Here is a 19,845-nt window from a genome sequence, read left to right on the forward strand (position 1 = left end):
CAAACAGCCATGGACCGAGTGGAATGGAGACGGCTACTATGTACAGCAGAGGCCACCCCGGCCTTAGCCTGATCGATAAGTAAGGTAAGTAATGACTTGCATCAGCTGCTGAGGCTACGGTGGGCGGGTCACGATATCAGGATGTCGGATAGCAACCCGATTAAAATTATTCTCGAGAGCCATCCGACCGGTACAAGAAGACGTGATACAAACCGAGCTAGATGCGGGTCGATCAAGTGGAGGACGATCTACGGACCTTTCGCAGAGTGGAGACGCACAACCATGGACCGAGTCGAATGAAGACGACTCCTACGTACAGCAAAGGACACTGAAGCCTTAGTCTGACCGGTAAGGTAAGGTACCTATGTATTTGGTTTGTGGGATCCAGAGAACCTTGCAGTCAAACAAATTCAACTAGGACTTCTTTCAAATAACTCCGCCACTGATGTAGATAAAAATCTATATTCAACAAAAAGGCTAATAGATATACATACCTAAACTACCCCCATTCGCACAACAGTCCCATGTGAATAGGAAATCCAGCAAACATGGGACTGTTATGCGAATAGGGGCAGTAAAGCTCTTACCTCAGTTCAAGTTACACAGCGCTGAACTTTTCTGCAAACAATGGCACCCACAGCCCGTGGCACACTCGTCGTACTTGTCGAACCATATCCGCATATGCTCGGTATGGCCCCCGTGGCCACAGTGAAGGCACGCGTTGGCAGCACCACGTACCGGAAGCCTACAGAGCGTACAGTACAGCACCGGTTTCTTGCACGTGGAACAAGCCGGTGATCCGATCCGACAGCACAGAGGACACTCCGTCACAAACTCCACACACCGCGGCGGATCCACGTAGCTGGACAGATACTTTAAGATCTTGGTTCGGGTCACCAGCAGACCCCAGCGGTACAGCATTTCCGCGTAGGCACGTTTGAAATTATCGTACAGGTAGCGATTGCTATCGCCCAGCAGACTCCGGTTGATCGGATCTCCAATTCCGGCTATGCGACAGTCGTCCAACGAATCCGACCACGAGTTACTGCGCAGGTGCTTCAACTGCTGGGCCAGGTTCCACACGTTGCTAGAGTTGGCACCACTATCCACCGGCAGGATCGTGTGGTAGGGCGATCCACTTGGCTAAGTCGGATGAAACAACATCAATATCAATGCTACTGAGTCCTTCGAGAGCTTACAAGATATAGTACTCTATCGCCTTAGGCTAATCTTCGAACTAAGCCATCGTTCTGTCCACATGCAATATCTTCGCAAAGTGTAAAACGTGCAACTGGTGCTAATGTTCGCAAAATGTTAGATGCTTCACTTCACTAAACTGAACTGAACAATTAGTTTGTAATGTTAGATGCTTCTGATTCTAGTTCACCGCGCAAGAAATCTTTGTTAATTCTCTTATTAAAGTGTTTTGAGTTTGAAGTATCTCGATGAATTGATGATGGATGATCCGAATTCGCGAAGAAATAATGAAACTAGAACCTTGAATTTCTTTTCACTATACTAAAACTAAACCAATTACCTTGATTTTGCGCAGACCACTAAGAAAGTGCTATAAAAGATGGATGAAAAAATAAATCCAAATGTAAAAGGGAGGGAATTCCAAATTATACCAACACAACACAGACAATTTTAGTACCACGAAGAAAGGTTAGCAAATGAATTGGAAATATGTGTATTCGAAGAGGACAAATAGGGAACGTAGGAAGGAAAATTATTTGCTTTATGTTTAGATATGCGGAATATGTATAGCAAATATTTAGCCAGCCGAATGCATTGTGTTCAAGCAGCTACAATCTAAAATTTCGTAAAAATACACCACAAATCCATCATCCCCCGTAAGTAATTGGAACACAACTTGTCTTTTTTTAGTCAACTTATTGTAATCTCTATGCCGCGTTGCCCTTATTTGCCGCATCCTTTTTCTGTTCATGTTTCATGTACATTATTATGTCCGGTATCAAAAAGAAACTTAGAGCCCAACAAAACTTTTTCACGTTATATCAGTGAAATGCAGAGATGATCTTGAGCTCGTACCTTACCTCACCTTATACCGGGCAGACTTAGGCCTGACTGTCCTCTGTTGTATACAGCTGTATACGTACTCCTAGTCGTTTCCATTCGACTCGATCTATATCGATATATGGCTGTGCGTCTCCAATTTTGCACTCACCACGTCTTCTTGTACCGGTCGGATGGCTTTCGAGGACCATTTTAGTCGAGTTGCTATACGACATCCTGATGACATGATCCGCCTACCGTAGCTTTCTGATTTTCGCGGTGTTGATTATGGTTGGTTCTTTCAGCAGCTGATGCAGTTCGTTGTTCATTCGCCTTCTCCAGATGCCCTCCACCGTAAATGGAACGCAACACCTTGCGTTCGAAAACTCCAAGGGCGCGTTGATCCTCTGCACGTAGAGTCCATGGTGTCGGCGGTCACCAGTGAGCCCAAGTACACAACTTCTTCAACCGCTTCGATTTCATCGCCGTCGATAGCAATTCGGAGTGACGGGTGCGTTACTTCATCCCAAGAACCCTTTGTCATCATGTACTTTGTCTTCGACACGCTAATGGCTAATCCAGTTCATTTACGTACGGCTTTTACGGCTTCATTTTTAGTCGGATGTCCGCTTCCGCCATGGTCTCAAATTTGTGAGCTATAATATCAATATCACCCACGAAACCAAGCAGCTGAACGGACTTCGTGAGAATCGTTCCACTGGTGTTTATCCCCGCTCTTCTTATTACACCCTCTAAAGCAATGTTGAACAGCAAGCACGAAAGACCATCACCTTTCCGTAACTCTCTACGCAATTCGAACGAACTCGAGAGTATCCCTGATAGGTACTCGAACTACGCACATCACTCGATCCATCGTCGCCTTGATCCATCGTATCAGTTCATCTGGGAATCCGTATTCGTGCATAATCTGCCATAGCTGGTGTCGATCGATTGTATCATACGCCGATTTAAAATCGACCAACAAGTGATGTGTGGGCACGTTGTATTCGCGACATTTCTGCAACACTTGGCGGATGACGAACATCTGGTCCATTGTAGCGCGTTCAGTGATGGACGGTGATGGACGGCGCCATAAAGTTAGAGATAGGCTCCAGCGGCTTTGTTGTTTTTCATCCGGTCAGTCTTCAATTTGAAAAATTCCTCCAATAAGCCTCCAATGAAAAATTTAGAAATTCATATAAAATATTTGTTTTTTTTAAGAATTAGGAATTACTTTGGACTTTTTCCTACAAATTCCTCCAAGATTTCCTTCAAAGGTTGCTCCAGCGCTTGCTTGGGGAACTCCTCTAAGCGTTTCTGAAATATTTTTTTTGGTAATATTCCCAAGAATTCTATAAAGAGTTTTTCTTAAGCTTTCCAAAAACGATTTCTTTGGGGCGACCCTACATGATTCCTTAAGCGGATTCCCAGAGGAATCCTTTAGGAATTCCTTTAACGTTTTTTAGAAATCTCTTCAAGCGTTCTTTTTGCAATGCCTCAAATGGTTTATCTAAAAGTCCTTTGAAGGATTTGTTTGGAATTTGTTCAAGCATTTCTTTAATAATGTCTGAAGGGATTACTTCAGAAATTCCACCTATAATTGGCCGGGGTTCTGCTAAACCAAACTAAGCGCCAAAAACTTTATTCCGAGATAATTAAGCTTAAAGTTCAACCACTCACAAATAAACAGAAACTAAGATTATTTGAAACTTTTCCACACACATGTAACTTACAAGCCTTTATTAATCATCAGAGACGAAGAATACATGTAAATTATTTCAAATCATTGATATAATTACATTTAATTTTTCAGTACTTCGCACTCAGTTCACTCTGGCTGAACAAAAAAATTGGAATATGGTTTATAGTTCAGTGTGGCTGACTTTGTTTCTTTGTTTCATAGAAAACCATTCGGATTGTGAAAAAAAACTCGATTTTTCATCGTCTATGAAGTTGAAATCGATATCACTCAAAATTCTTTACATGAATCAGAGATGACGCGTATATTATGGAGGTTTCAAAATAGTTTGAAATATGAACCGCGGAAGCCCTCCCAGCTCAGCCCTTCCCACCTTTTTTTTTTAAAGGCGGTGCATGAGCAGGCTCAGAGCAAGAGTGATTATGTAAAATGATGTCCTTGCATGTCCTGAGGCCCTGAGATGTGAAAATGGAGCAATTTGTGTACTTCAAATTTATACTGGTCGAAGAAAACCATGAAAATGATCTGTCAAAGTGAACTAAGACAAAAAAAAATCGAAAATATTAAAGAGATTCGAACTTGGGCCCTATAAGTGATAACCAAGCATGTTACCTCTAGGTCATTTTACTTAGCTGAAGGTCAGTCGTTAAGTCTGAATCAAGTTCTAAACATTCTTCTCTAGCATGGTTTTCGTGGAAACGCCATTTTTCGATCAGCCAAAGCGAACCAAGTGTTTGATTTTTTTCAAGCTTTATTATTCTTATTAGCCTTGTTGTTCAATGACGGCTTCTGTGTTTAATTATCAGTATGAGGTGTGTCGATATAACGCAGTTGTTTAAAACCAGTTGATTTTTGTATTTTTGAGAATAAATAGATTCTAAAATGCAGTGGTTCGGTCTGGCTGAATGTGATTTGGAAAAATGGCGATCAGCACCATCGAAACAAAATTGTATCCTCCAACATCCGTATTTCTAATAAGGTGTTCAATTCTCCCACAGATTGCTACTATGAGTCGGTTGGAAGTTAGGAATTTGACGACGATGAGCATAACTTGAAATGTTCTTCATCTGAACCAAACCTAAAACATTCCGCTGATTCTATGGAATGGTTTACAGTTCACTCTGGTTGGATGTAATTTTATTTTTTGTATGTTCTGCCAAACAGAAATTTTGAATTTACTCCACGAAGAGCTGTCAGAATTACTGCATTTTTACATGGAAGAAGGATCATCAATTTCTTCATCCAATGGTAAAGAAAACTCAATTTTTCAAAAGATGGTCTTCGGTTCGGTTTAGCAGAACCCCGACCAATTAAATTGCTGTAGAAAATCGTTCAAAGATTCCTTTTGGAGATTTTTTCGAGTCTTCTTTCACAATTCATTCAAGAATCCTTCAAGAATTCAGGTAAGAAAATAATCTTTTTCTCTAAGGCTTTTTCAAGCTTCCAAGATTCCTTCAAGGATTTCTCAAAGTTTTCCTTCAGGTTGAACATATTCATCTCCAAAGGATTCCTGCACAAATTTCCTCAAAGGCTCCTACAGAAATTCCCTCAAACCCTCCAGCAGACATTCCTCAAAGGCAATCTATAGGTTTTTTTTGATGATGGTTTTTTGATTTGTACTAAAGCATAGGTTCCCAAACTTTCAGGTACGCGACCCCCTTTTGCCAGCAGACGTACTTTTCGCGACCCACCATAGAAATTCTCTCATTTGTTACAGTAAAATTACAGTAAAATATTCGACTGTTCCTCGCGACCCCCTGGATGAAGGCCTCCCACAGTTTGGTTTCAAACCATGTACTGAAGAATTTGAGAGGAATTCTATGGGGTTTTCTCCATTGATTCGTTTGAGAAATAATCCAGGCATATCATAATAAATTCTTCCAAAATTCCCTTTGCTTTCAAAATTTCTTCAAAAACCCTTCACGTAATTGCCTAACGTGTCGAAAAGCCTAGATGCTTTTTGTAAACACACTTGATTCAATCGCGCACTGCTATCAGGAAGAACACACATACAATATTTGTTAATAGTAGGTATAGGTATGCGTGGGTTGATCGAGATTGAGACCTACCGCAACTATAACATGTTTGTTTACTAAAGCGGTCTTAGGTCCTGTTCACATGTAATACTAGATTTCATGAAATTGCTTTTTTTGTATTAAACCTTCAGAAATCAAAAATATCTCAAAAATCAACCTAATGATTCTTTCCGAACACTTACATCTTATAATTCATCTAGAAGATTCTTCAAGGATTCCTCTAGAAATTCCTCCAAACAATCCTGCAAGCATTTCTACAAGTACATACTCCTTCGGGAGTTCCTCAAAAATTCTGATAGAAAATTTCCCAAAGCTCTATTCAGGTATGGCTCCAAGCTTGATCACAGAAATTCTCTAAAGATATTCTCCGTGAGGAACTCCTACAAAATTCCTTCTTGGAGAAAACTTCCGTAGAAATTCCTTCAAAAAGTCCTTGTAAGAATTCCTAAAGGATTCCTTGACAAATTTTTGAAGAAATTCATAAGAAATGCTTGGAGATCTTCCTGAAGAAATCATTTTGAGTATCACCGCATAGAGCAAAACGTGCATAATGTGTGTTGATTTAATTAATATTTTGTGAAAGCTTCACTGTCACTGTTCGTTGAACTTTCCATTAGGCGCCATCATGTTCAAGGTAGAATAAGAGCAGAAAAGCCTGGGATAATACGTCGATTTATAAAATGTTATTTTACCACAAGTGACCGTTTCCGGAACAAGACACTGTCATAATCCATCGACATCATGTGCGTGCTCTTCCTTGGTGTTGAACGTCTAACATACAGAAACAGACAAACAGACGTCTCATTCTACTCCCCTCCTTCGTCCACGATTTTAACGTTCGATTCAAATAATCGAAGTACGCAAATTAGGCACCGGCGGCGCTCGCATCGTTTTTGCTTCTGTTTGACGTTTGCTTACTACCGCCATCTACACAGTGGGTTTGCGAAACACGTCGTAATTAGCATTGGGCGATTATACTTTTGAAACTAACTAGTTGTAAAAGTTTTAACGCGTTATTCAGGTATAGAGGAGCTAAGTTCAGCGGAAAAGAAAATTTTCCTTTCTAACCGATGTTCAATTGTATGGTGATCAATTTTGCCTCTAAGTGGCATCATTATTTTTTTTTATTTTGAAGTTATTTATTTTCAAGTTTAAATTTAAATTCACATCACGTAGTTTCATGGAGATCTACCGGGTACTGATTTTACAGAAATTCTTTTGTTAATATTCGAATTTCCAGTAATGTTATCCGCAAAAGTTGTTTTAAAGTGATCAATTTGGACCCGGATTACGGTACAGCTCTTTCATCGCCTCGCTATCTCGTTCTTCCTGCTGGAGCTTCTTTCTCCGGAAGACTAAGTTCTGCCTGATCCGCGCCTATCTATAACGCGCCTCATTCGCTCTCATACGATGCTGCAACATTCACACCCATGCTGCTGATTCTTCTCGTTTGTCAATTGTTCACATTCTGTGATTCGGAGTCGTGGAGCCTAGTGCTGCAGCCGAGGACTACCTATGGCGGATAGAATGTCCCTTCAGCCATCTTCAGGTGTAGCTGAGCCAAGCTGCTTTTCCGTTGGTAGGGCCCTGGCCACAACTAACTGCTGAGCGTAGACTTGAGCCACTTCTACGTTCCGTAGCCACTCAATGTTGAGCCGCGAGCAACCATCGTATGTTTGCTCAAACTGCTTGTAGAACGCTTTTTTTTCGCCTTGATGTCTCCCTTCATGTGGGCAGTGCACGTTTATGATGATGTAGTTGAAGAAACGGTCCTTAACTCTCACCATGCACATCCTTGTGTTGATCGACCACCAGATCACACGTTATCGCATCTTGCCCAACACTATAAGAAAGTCTTGTTCCTAGTTCATTGTTGGTGCCACAGCTTTGATAGAAGGCAGATGGCTGATCGCTCTCATAATTCAGCAAGCATTTCTTTTTCTTTTGTTCTTAAGATTTTTTAAGAGATACCGCAAAAATCCTAAGGATTTTCTATAGTTTCTATATTTGATGTATAGTAATCCGCAACTTACCCTATGCGACGATCCTTAGTTTTTTTTGCAAACAAAGCTCCAACCTCATAATGAAGCTAGGTTTGCTCAATATAAGTTTAGCACAACCAATAATGGTTAACTTTTTTTAAAAAAATAAGGTGAAATACTTCTATGAAAATGCAAAATAGCAAACGAATGACCTAAGTAGTAAAACCGATAATGAAAAACTCTCAAATGTAATAAAACATCGACAGGAAAAATGATTAAGAGATAAAGATAGGATAAAATAGGTATACCAAACATAATCCTGCACCCAAAGCAATATCTACTACAAAAGCCAACAATGTAACAACACTTAAAAGGTATACCTAAATCTACCTCGGAGCCACAACAACAACAACAACATGCAACACACAAATGCATACATACGCTTTGGTTGACGGATTTGCTACTGGAGCTGGAACTACGCGACAGCTCGTACAGCGATGGACAGTGCCGTCCGAAGGCGCAGCACAGCATGGCCGCCGTCTGGATGTCGTAGATTTTTGCAAAGTGACTGATCCTGCTCGGTAGGAGATAGCCGTTAAAAAGTGTATTCTGGGTTGCATTATGTTGGATAATACTTACAGTGACTCTAGCAAACTCTTGGCGAAAGGATTCTGCGAACACAGCATGTCGTCATCCGCGTCGAAGTCGGTGTTGGGTTGTGCGATCATTTCGGCCAGCGACCAACATTGAACCAGGTCGGGTCGGCCGTACTTTTCCGCCACTTCCTTGTTGTGGCGGCACATTTCTGCGGATTGATTTAAGGTATTAGCTAGGAAATTTTAAGTTTGAGCATTTCAATAGTCAATTACCTGCAACATTCGTTGTGTTGATTATGTAGTTTTCAGCTAGTTCTTTGCTGACGTACAATATTTTCGAAACGTCGTAAACGTTTACCGTTGCGACACAAACCTTCGGTTGGGTTCCACGGTTTCGGGAGGTTTTTTGCTGCAAAAAAAGGAAATTTTTTACTTATTTATACTTTTTTAAAATGAGAACGCACCTAATTAAATATTAATTATCTATCATAAAACATTGTAGACTTATGTCGTTGTTATTTGTAGAACTGAGCCGATATCTATAATGAATGTTCCTAAACATGAAATATAACTAGTGTAAGGACAATTGAAACAAACTCACCCTATCGTGAACATAGAACGACGAAGCACTCGGATCGCGATGTGCATACAGAATCGGTTGCGATCCCATCACGTTCCCCAGATAGCCTCCGCTGAGCGCCGACAGAGCCCTGGGCGTTGTGTTCTGATGCTTCAGGCTGATCCGTTTGGTATTGAGCGGCCGCGAAAAGGTCACCAGTATTCCGACCTGACTGAACCGGGCACCGGAAGTTTTTGGGAACGGGATACAAGCGTCATGCAGGGCACTGCTGAGGGCACCTTCCAGCCGGGGCGATTGCAACCGCAGATGTTTGTCTCCGTTGGAGGAGGACTTTTTCAGCTGGGTGACCAACGCTCGAAGGCACTGTTCCAGACAGGTTCGGCCTTTCCGGACGCGTTGAGTTGCGGTCGAACGGAGAACCCTCATCAGCGCCACGGATAGGCTGTCGTCGATCGAGGTTCCCTGGCAGTAGGTGAATTCCGGGCCGATTCCGTTGTTTGGGTACTGGACGGGGAAGTTCACCTGAAGCATGATGACGTATCCGTTGACCGAGATTCGTACCGTAGCGGTTCTTTTCACCGGATCAAGGACTTCGATGTCTATGTGTGGGATGTTTGGGTTTAGGAGGGAGAATTCGTGCTGAAGTGAAACCGAAGGTTGTTTCTCTCGCGTTGGACTCTTGAGATTGTTTCCGGAATTGACTCTGGACAAATTACCACTTTCCTCTATTATCAGACCGTCGTCATCCTCTGGTGGATAGCGTTCACAAAGCTTCCGGATTTCCTCGTCAATGCGCCAAATGCGCATCGTTTGGTCTCTGGACCAAGTGATCAGCTCTGGATCGGTTCCAGTCAGGCTTGTTCGGCGCCAGGCAAAATCCAGCACCACATCTGTGTGGCCTATAAGGGAACAAATGGGAGCATCCTGCCGGGAGTTGTTCCACATCAGCAAACTGTTCTCGCCACGGCCCTGGTGGGGAACGCTGATTGTGACCAATCCATCCGCAAACGGAGTATAACGAGCCCTCCAAACCGGGCTGGATGTCGTAATGATCTTCTCTGCCCTTCTAGGATTATTTATGTCGAAGTATTTCACTGTTCCGTCTTGACTGGCCGTCGACAAGCTGGTTTCGTGATCGTGACTCCAGTTAATCCCGTGGATCCTGGACAAATGCGCCGTTATGTACTGAATGGGACACGAACCCTTCCGTTGGTCCCAAATCCTCAAATCTCCATCATGGGCCGTCGCAACCAAGTTCCCGGACACCCTGTTGAAGCCCACCTGACTGGCTCCGGACATACAAACCGCATTCAGCGACAGCACCGGTTTCCTCGGATCCCTCAAATCCCACAGATGCGTAAACGTATCGATAGAACAACTCGCCAGCAAGTGTGGAATCTTCGAGTGCCAGTCAATGTCCGTAATCATCCGGGTGTGTGCCCTCAGCGAGTGCTTGATCGTCGGCTTCCCCGACTCCCAGGTCAGCACCTCAATCGTCTGACTCGTCGCAATGGCACAATACTCCTGGCTGTCCTTACAGATAGCCCACTCCGCCGCCGAAACCTCGTACTTCCAAGGCCGTGGAAATTTGCTCAACCCCCCGGGGCTACCTCCATTGCCGTCCTCCCGGCTCAGCATCACCGGCGAATCGTGCAACTCGTAATCCTTTATCGATTGTAGCGCCAACTGGCGTCTCCCGGCCAGCAAGATCCACGAGCCGCTCCAATCGACCGACATGACATTCGCTTGCAGATCGCGATACTCCCGCACCCAAGCACTGCGACGGGATAGGCAGCTAACGGCTTCGACTCCTCCGACGACGTTCGGTACGCCTCCACTTGTCGGAAGGCTTGTACCTAGGGCTCCGAAGCGGGGCCCCTCCGTGAAGGACGACAACATGATTGCGGCTCGATCGTATAAAACACTTGAAACACCACTCGCTACTCAATCATCAACATCTTAAACAGTTGCCATTCGTTTTCCACATCGAATTACCGTAATATGTTCGTTTACTTTGGAAAACAATAGAAAAATCAAAGATAAGCAAGAAAATCGCAGCCACTTTAGTGATAAGAATGTTTGTTTTTGTTTTGTTATTTGACATGTGATAAGAGCAGAGATCTTTTCCCGGTACACCGCATGCATTTACACCGAGTAGGCTTTGAGCAGGCACTGAAGGAAATTCTATTAGAAATTCTCAATGACCATCACGGAACTGCCAACGAGACTGCATAGCAAAAAATAAATGCAACCCGTCCGATGTAATTCATTCCGATGTACTAAATAATCAACACAGCAGAACCAGAAATCAATCTAAGTATAGGCCCGAACGCAATGCCGACCAAAACGGAACGGGAACGGAATGCGGAATGCGGCAACGGAATGCGGTTGGTACAAAAAGAAAATTTCGCGGCGGTGCCAGATGCCAAACGATTTATTTGAAGCATTTTTCTTCTAAGTAATATTGCTGACTGCACCCCAAATTGGACTGACACAATCAGACATGGGCAAAACACCACACCGTGCCGCACCGGTGGCGTGTTTGCCCGTAAACACACCACCGTGTGTGTTCATATCACCACCTCGTTCAGCTTCTACTGATGAACACATAGTGCGACTGGTGAAACACTCGTGTCGGTGTTATAACTCGAGCCTCAATTTCGGCTCCGTGTTTCAGTTTTGGTTGGGCACGGAGGCCGTGTGTTTCCGATTGGGGAACGTTCAAAAATTACGTCCAACATTTGGGGGAGGGGGGGGGGTCTAGAAAAGTGTGACAGTACGTGTATTGGGTATAGGGAAATTGCGTGACAGCGGGGGGAGGGGGGGTCTAGAAATCCCGAAAAACGATGGACGTAATTTTTGAATCTTCCCTTGTATGAAACACCAAAGCAGTGAGCTCGGCCACAGTGCGTGATAGCTTGGCTGCATCAGAGCCACTGAGTCAGAAGGGACGAGAAAGACACAAAAGGAGCCGCCAAGTACTTCACTCTCGTCGTCGACCAGCAACATTTGCAACTGGTGCTGGAGAATGAACGGCACCGAGCGCTTGAACTCGCACGAGTGTTTTGCATAATCGGAAACACTCGGGCTCCGTGTTACCCGAAGCGTCAAACACCGTGCCCAGTGCCTGAGCACCGCCACCGACACCGGTGTTGAGCCAGACACGGTGCGTGTTCGTTCTGAAGCACGGAGAGCTAGGTGGTGGCTTGGCACCCACGGTGGTGTATTTGAGCATCGACTCCTCGTGCAGTGCAGTGTTTGGACATGTCTGGACACAATAGTGTGCACACACCTTCAAAGTGTGATTGCAGCGCAGGGCCACGTCGGATCGAGTTGAGGTCTTCGGTGCACTTATTCCTTGTAAATGGAGGAATAAGTGCACTGAAGACGTCGAGACGATCCGAGCCAAATGTGCACTTCTATCACACTTTTTAGGCGTACCAAAAAAAGTGTGATAGTCCAATTTGGGATGTATTATGCTTTTGGTCGAAATACGAAGTGACCGAACGTGCGAAAATTGATTTTTAACCTACTTAGAAATGTCGCAACTCAATTTGGATTAGTGCATATTGTTGCTCTTAATTAGCTTAAGGTGAAATGGGAGCGCGTCCAGGTGCATTTTTGACTCGCGTTTTTGAGAGCACCGATCTCGTCATCCACAAAATGCCCGAAAACGAAAATTCTACTCAATGTTTACCGCGAGTGAGCAAGGCTACTCATTGCTTTTTTAGCTATGTTTGTTGCTTGGATAACGAGATCCGTGCTTTCGGTATTTGCAAGGCAGCCATTGTGACGGCCATCTTTGGATTCGCTCAAATATGTCCTTAATGATGCGCAATAGAAAAAATAGATTCAAATTTACTTCGCAGCTGCAACTTCGCATGTGCTTCTAGCGACGACTTCGATTTGGTGGTGCGACGATAATAGTCTGCAATATGTTTGTTTGTCTGTGCCGAAACGTCTCGTAATGATTCATTTTGTAAATATTTGAACCGATTTTACTCGTTGCTGACCCCACGGTGAAGCATTACACCGTCGTCCCCAAACGGACGCTTCCAACACGCTAACCCTCAGCTACCCAGATTGATGTCAAAGCGACCCAGATCGAGCAAAACTGCAGTTACTCTAAAGTGGGTAAAGGTATCTTTACTCAAATCTGGGTTACCGGTATCGGCTGCAAAATCTGGGTAACGGTTACCCTGATTTAGACGTTTCTCATCAGGGTATTTTCTACCCATTTTTACATAAATGAGTAACCATACACGAAAGGGATGCCTCATAGAACTGTCGTTTTCCTGGTTACAAAAACTCCCAAAATAAAATACATAGGATTTATTTAAGTCTTAACAAATAAAATTACATTAGTATAATATTTATATTGACGAATAAATTGCTTGCAAAGTGATATGGTGATCCTACGTTCATTATCGTGCTCCGGACTTTGATGGCCAGCCTCGCATGTATCGCCTGTATAATCGTGTAGATGTGCAGTTTCTCCAAGTTGGGCCAGATTCTTAATTTATGGGAAAATATAATTAGTTATTGAATGATTCGATTAGCAGATGTACAAAAACCTACCAGTGATGTTATGACTGTTGCAGAAGGCGAGCAACAAGTTTGCGTTCCGCGCGCCTACATCGGCCTCCATCGCCAAAGATGTTGCAGCTGGGGAAATTGCAAAAATATCTGGATAATAAATTTCGAGATAAATTTAATGATAAATACAAGCATAATATCATGGAGAATACGGATTACTTACCAGTTTGCAGCTTTCGCAATCCAAAATTTGCAAAATTTTCCACAGGCTCTAATTTTTCGGAACACGTTGCGAACAATGTAAAAGTTTTGACAAATGCCACTTACCCAGATGTTTACCCAGATTTAGCCATCAACATACAACCAAGAAAAGCTGGGTATCGGGATTTTCGCAAAGAGCCGTTTACCCATAATCAGAGTAAAGATGACTCTTTTGTTGCGAGATCGATTACCCGGATTTTGACAACTTCTGATAACATGAAAATCCGGGTAAGATCGACCCATGCGATGGGTAGTTTCAGGTAAGCGTGAACTGTCAACAGACTAAACAAAACAACCGGTCTTGCATAAAATTAATTTTCTAAATTTTCTGTAACGGAGTTTTACTGATTTCGCTTGTTCAAAAGATAATTTTCTGGCTAGGGATACCCAGAAAACTGGTATCGTGGCTCCACGAGTACTTGAGATATCGGAAAATGGTCTTAAGAACAAGTTCTGGAAAAGTTGAGGTTGAAGTGTCAGAAGGCCTTCCCCAAGGATGCCCACTTTCCCCAGTACTTTTTAACCTGTACACGGCAAATCTCCACGAACTATCGGACGACAACTGCGAATTGGTGCAGTTTGCAGACGATTTCGCGGCCATCATCAGAGCAGATACAGTGGAAGAGGCAGCTGAGCGGTGCACTGGATTCCTAATCAAGCTTTTCGGAAAGCTCAACGAACTGAATCTGAAAGTCAGCAGCCACAAGTCAGCGATAATTCCATTTACAAGGAAGAGGACCGAGCATCTCAAAGTAAAAGTGTGCGGTGAACAGATTGAGCTGGTCAACACCCATCCATATTTGGGATACGTACTGGATAGAGGACTGACGCATAGGAAGCACATCGAAGCAGTGAAGACAAAAGCTGGAGCAAAACTGGGACTGCTGAAAATGCTGTCACGGAAAGAAGCGAGCCCGGAAACCCTGGTAAAGATCGGGAATGCTCTAATTCGTAGTAGAATGGAATACGGCGCAACAATCTACGGCAATGCGGCCAAAACACACCGCAACAAACTGCAGGTACTCCAGAACTCGTACATTCGGAAGGCGATGAACTACCTCAGCAGCACCCCGGTGCATGTCATGCTAGCAGAGTCGGGGCAACTTCCGATGGAGCTGCGGATTGAAAGCTTGACAAAAAGGGAGCTGATAAGGACAATCTGGTATAGGACACCACTCATGAAGTTCGTCGGCCCAACCATGGACAGAGAAATGGGCAACGAATCCTTCCTAACTGAGGTTGCAGAGAAACATCTGGACGTACTCTTCCAAGTGAACCCATCGGACAGGGAGCTCCCAAGCTTAATGAGAATGCGCACCTTTGAAAGAGTGGAAATGGACAGAATAGTAGAAACATCATTATCAGGAGAAAGGCTAAAAAAGGAGCGGACGGCACCTGAAGTGTGGCAGGCACGGTTCAAGGAAGCGTACCAAACCAAGTACAAACACCACACAAAGTTCTTCACGGATGCTTCAAAAACGTCTACTGGAACGGCCATAGCGGTATACGATGAAGCAGACTCGGACAACATCACGGAGAGCATCAACTCGAACTTTTCAATCACGAACGCTGAACTACTCGGCATTTTAAAAGCACTGGAACTCATCAAAGCAAAAGGATACAGGAAAGCGGTCATTTTCACGGACTCAATGAGTGCGTGTGAGATGATACGAAATGGAAGAGCAGTGGACAACAACTATCTCATAGGAGAGATATACAAGGAGTTCCTGAACAATGCGGAAAGTGCGATCAAGGTACAATGGATACCGAGCCATATGGGAATCCATGGGAACGAAATCGCCGATCAGCTGGCAGTGGCCAAAACACAGCACAAACAATCGGACTACCAAGGAGTAACTGCTGGAGACGCGCTCGTCCTGAGCGCGAAAAATACGTGGGAAGATTGGAACCGGAAGTACAAGGAAGTGTCGAAAGACAAAGGAAAATGGCACTACCAATTGATGGAGAAACCAGGGAAACGGATATGGAGTAAGGAGCTCATACTAAACCCAAAAGAAGTGAAAATTCTAAACAGAATTAGAAGTGGACATTGTATGACGAAAGAAAGGAGGGCGAAATGGGGTTGGGAAGAAGACGAATTGTGTGAATGGTGTGAAGAAACCGAAAATCTGAAACACATAATCTACGAGTGCCCACAATACAACCTAAGTCGAAGTCAGTTTCCGGCATTGGAGTATATGAAACCATTAGAAGTGATTCTACAAGAAGGCTGTGAAGAAGAAATGAAGCAAATAGTGAAGTTTTTGGAAGAGAACAACATCCACATATAAAAAGACAACTAAACATGTAACAAACACAAAACTAAACATGTAACGAAAAGACAACAGTACACCCAGGGGCGAGATGGACCAACCGTGGTCTTAGCCTGTCTAAAAGACAAATCCAAAAAAAAAAAAAAAAAAAAAGATAATTTCCATCAGGCTTTATCAGTTATCAGTTTAATCCGGAATCGAGAGATAGAAGTGCTAAGCGCAATGTGAAATTTAAGAACTCGAGCTGGAGTGAGAGCCTTTCGCACGGATAAAAACGACAACGACTGCTTCTGCTTGTGCAAGCAACGGCCATGGCTCTGTCGGAGATAGCGGACTTTGTCGTGAATGTGTTCCAGCTGATCAGCTACCTGCTCAAGGTGAGCATCTTCATCGGCAAGGTCCTGGTGGAAGTCATTCGTTATGCGGCCACCCTGGTGTGGAGTGTGCTGCAAGCCATCGGACACTTCATGGTGGTCTTCTACGAGGACTATTCGTACTTTGTGGAGGACTTCCGGAACGGCTTGAGCGCGATTGCCCGGTTCGTGATCGGATGTTTGGTGGCCATTTGTGAAGGACTGGTGAATGGCGTAGTGTCCGTGGGGAATGCCGTTGCAGCGGGGTACCATGGAATTGGAGAGCTGCTTTCCGGACGGTTGCTCACGGTTCCAATCTTTACGTTCGAGTTCGTCAAACAAATGCTGGTGCTGGTCGGTAACGGAGTTTGGTTCCTAGTTACACTGCCGGGACATTTCGCCAAGAACTTTTGGGAATACTTGGACGCTGGCCTCGAAGTCGTTGGACTTTTTTCAAGAGACATTGGAGCCAAGAGTTGGGAGATTCTGTCCCGGATTGGATACTATCTGGTAAAGGATGTTCCGTTGCAATCTGTCGGAGGAATCGTGATCCTGATAGTGGCGTACATGAATCCAAAATGCAGTAAAAGAGTGGCCAACTTCTGCTTCCGAATCCTTCGCTATTTCTACCGGAAGCTACTGCCATATGGACGAGGAATTCGCCGAAAGTACATTCAGCTCAAGGAAAGGATCGCTCAAACAATCGACCTCATCATCTTGACCATTCTTGCCGGATTCCAGTTCTTGCATAGTCGAGCGTCGCACATCTACGACACCGGAGTCCATCGTACAGCTTCGTTCATCCGTAACTTTTTCACGTTGTCCAATCGACGCCGAGTCCCAGTCGACATCCGCGTGCAGAGACACCACTTCAGTCGCATCGAGAACCGGCAGGACCACTCATCGGAATCTGAGCATTCTTCATCCCGTTCGTCATCTTCTTCATCGGACCAATCGACAACTGGTCACGGATCTCACCTTAATCGCCACCGCCAAGTATCACCATTTGCTCAAACGAACAGCGGAAGTCCAAGCAAAAAGCTCAATCCAGACGATGCCTCGTCTGCCACCACCATCGGCCTATGCATAATCTGCGAGGACAACGAGAAGTCTGTGGTGCTGGTGCCGTGCGGACATTTGTGTTTGTGCAAACGATGCGCTGACCAGCTGGGGAACTACGATCGCTACTGTCCCATCTGTCGGACACTGATCTATCGCAAGGTAGACGTTTTTATTTAGGCACTTAAGCAAGCATACGAATAGCATTAGAGCACGCGAGGTTAGTTGGATCGAGTAGAGTAACAATAATGTTCATTGCGAAATCAAGAAGAACAAGAATTAGTTTTAACGTTCACAGCCAAACCGATTTTTTGCCCAGTAGAGAATTAGTTTTAATTTTACATTTTTTTTTTAAATTTAAGCTGTATCTGTACCTATTGTAGAAAAAGCAAATAAAGACACCGATAGTTGATATGAAAAGTGAAAAGCTGATCCTTTATTGAAAATTTTGTAAACCTAGTCATTAATCTGGTAAGGGGCCATGCATAAATTACGTCACGCTTTTAGGGGGGAGGGGGGTTTTGCATAACGTGACGACCCATACAAAAAAAAAATAAGGTCTCATACAAAAAGTGTGACATAGGGGGGGGGGGGGGGGGGGTGGTGGTGGGGGTTGAAAATGGTCGATTTTTGCGTGACATAATTTGTGTATCACCCCTAAACTAGTATTGGTGATAGTATGTGCCTGGATGTGGAACCGATTAAAAAGTGTTCACCTGCCGTAGTTTCTGTCGTTACATTTGGTTTCGCTAACACATCAATAATACCTACTGTACAAAGTTTGAACTTGATATTGTTTCATAAGGAGTAGGAATTAGCAATAGTTAAACCAGTCTATGGTTGAACTTCATATAATATAGATAAACATCATAGGCGAAACTACAGAATTTTACCTGGGGGTGCACTACAAACAAATATTCATTAGTTCATTCATTGGTCATTCATCGCCCCATATCTCGCAGCAAAGCATCAAAAGGCTAGGGGGTGCCTGGCACCCCCGGCACCCCCAGTAGTTTCGCCTATGATAAACATTGAACAAAACTATATCGCATAAATGATGCTATTATGCAAACCTCCATCCAGAAAAGTACATAGTCGCTGAGTAAGTATTTTTCTGGGTGTGAATGAGGGTGGAAGATAAAATGCGCCGGTTAGGTATGCAATTTGCATAGCTCAAGCATTATAAGGCACCTTAAAAATATCTACTCGAAGTCAGAATTTGGTTCATCATACGTACACCGAGAAAAATAACTACTCAGTGACTGGTCTGTACAGGGCCAGGGCGGCTAAACTGGCACCACAGACAAACAGACATATTACTTAGAAGAAAATTGCCTCAAAAAATCATTTGGCATCTCACTAGCACCCTCTATAATGCTCAATCCGAAGCATTCATTTGCAGGTGTTGTTTCCCTCGGCTCGATGTAACAATTTTGCAGGTGACGATTCCCTCGTGGCGTCATCCATTCATAAAACATGAATGAAGGTTCATGATTGAGTCATTTTATGTAAACATTGATCGGCGTCGTGTTCATTTCTCTGCAAAAATGAGGCACAGCAGCGCCACCATGACACATGCGAGCACATTCCGAACCACACTAAATTTTCAAAATGACCGTTAAATCGTGCGATGATTCCGATTTGAGTAGTATGCCTGTTTGTCTGTGCTGGCACTGAATAAAGATGTGATTTTCAAAGTGCACTGTGAAATTCTGTTATTTTTTTTTTTTTATGTCTTTATTTATGAGATTTTCAGCCCGAGGCTGGTTCATCTCAGGAAATTCTGTTAGATTTATACTTAAGACACACATGTGATACAAAAATCACTGTACAATTGCGCTTGAAATGAGTGCAATACTGAAAAATCTCTCAGTTCAAGTCAGTCTTGTTAAAATTTTCTTGACACTGCGTACCGTTGTACAGGAATCACACTCGTCGTATCACATGTCTGTCCGGGGTATTAACAATTCAGTGTTTTATCACAGACAAACAGACATACTACTCAAAGCGCAATCATCGCACGATTTAACGGTCATTTTGAAAATATAGTGTGGTTCGGACTGTGCTCGCATGTGTCATGGTGGCGCTGCTGTGCCTACGTCACCTCTCAATTTTGGAGAGAAATGAATGCGACGCCGATCAATGTTTACATAAAATGACTCAATCATGAACCTTCATTCATGTTTTATGAATGGATGACGCTACGGGGGAGTCGTCACCTGCTAAATTGTTTCATCGAGCCGAGGGAAACAACAACTGCAAATGAATGCTTCGGATTGAGCATTATAGAGGGTGCTAGTGAGATGCCAAACGATGTTTTGAAACAAATTTCTTCTAAGTAATATATCTGTTTGTCGGTGCCTATACGTCAACAGGACCTTAAATAAACCTGGACGAGTGCGCCTTATCGCTCATGATTAGCTGTTGTGGATGAAATGTTCGGTGAAACTGGCA

At 43.7% G+C, this 19,845-nt stretch overlaps 3 protein-coding genes across 4 annotated transcripts; 2 read left to right on the forward strand and 1 right to left on the reverse strand.

The window, feature by feature from the left end:
* Window positions 1-446: 446 nt before the first annotated feature.
* Window positions 447-10,996, reverse strand: LOC109417684 (GATOR2 complex protein Wdr59). 2 transcript variants are annotated; one of them, XM_019691745.3, is made up of 6 exons: window positions 8,931-10,996; window positions 8,603-8,738; window positions 8,373-8,538; window positions 8,175-8,307; window positions 1,538-1,567; window positions 447-1,143 (listed from the first exon to the last, which is right to left on the reverse strand). In XM_019691745.3, the coding sequence occupies exons 1-6, from the start codon at window positions 10,806-10,808 to the stop codon at window positions 589-591; spliced, it is 2,898 nt and encodes a 965-aa protein (XP_019547290.3). In that variant the 5' UTR covers window positions 10,809-10,996; the 3' UTR covers window positions 447-588. The 2 variants fall into 2 exon arrangements, with proteins under 2 accessions (XP_019547290.3, XP_062706440.1); XM_062850456.1 differs by lacking the exon at window positions 1,538-1,567.
* A 4,209-nt stretch (window positions 10,997-15,205) lies between these two features.
* LOC115255382 (uncharacterized) lies at window positions 15,206-16,016 on the forward strand. The gene has a single exon (XM_029853431.2). It carries the CDS (start codon window positions 15,356-15,358, stop codon window positions 15,995-15,997), a length of 642 nt encoding a protein of 213 aa, XP_029709291.1. The 5' UTR covers window positions 15,206-15,355; the 3' UTR covers window positions 15,998-16,016.
* A 118-nt stretch (window positions 16,017-16,134) lies between these two features.
* LOC109417557 (uncharacterized) lies at window positions 16,135-17,818 on the forward strand. The gene has a single exon (XM_019691631.3). The coding sequence runs from the start codon at window positions 16,291-16,293 to the stop codon at window positions 17,569-17,571; it is 1,281 nt and encodes a 426-aa protein (XP_019547176.2). The 5' UTR covers window positions 16,135-16,290; the 3' UTR covers window positions 17,572-17,818.
* The last annotated feature ends 2,027 nt before the right edge of the window (window positions 17,819-19,845 follow it).

Source organism: Aedes albopictus, chromosome 2, assembly GCF_035046485.1.
Source record: "Aedes albopictus strain Foshan chromosome 2, AalbF5, whole genome shotgun sequence".
NCBI classification, from domain to species: Eukaryota; Metazoa; Arthropoda; class Insecta; order Diptera; family Culicidae; genus Aedes; species Aedes albopictus.

Bases quoted from the DNA above. Each gene is read 5' to 3' on its own strand.
- LOC109417684 (XM_019691745.3), bottom strand. From the start codon at position 10,808: ATGTTGTCGTCCTTCACGGAGGGGCCCCGCTTCGGAGCCCTAGGTACA. The intron at 8,739-8,930 runs GTGAGTTTGTTT...CTTTTTTTGCAG, and splicing joins CGTTCTATGTTCACGATAGG to CAAAAAACCTCCCGAAACCG. The intron at 8,308-8,372 runs GTAAGTATTATC...CCTACCGAGCAG, and splicing joins AAGAGTTTGCTAGAGTCACT to GATCAGTCACTTTGCAAAAA.
- LOC115255382 (XM_029853431.2), top strand. From the start codon at position 15,356: ATGAGTGCGTGTGAGATGATACGAAATGGAAGAGCAGTGGACAACAAC.
- LOC109417557 (XM_019691631.3), top strand. From the start codon at position 16,291: ATGGCTCTGTCGGAGATAGCGGACTTTGTCGTGAATGTGTTCCAGCTG.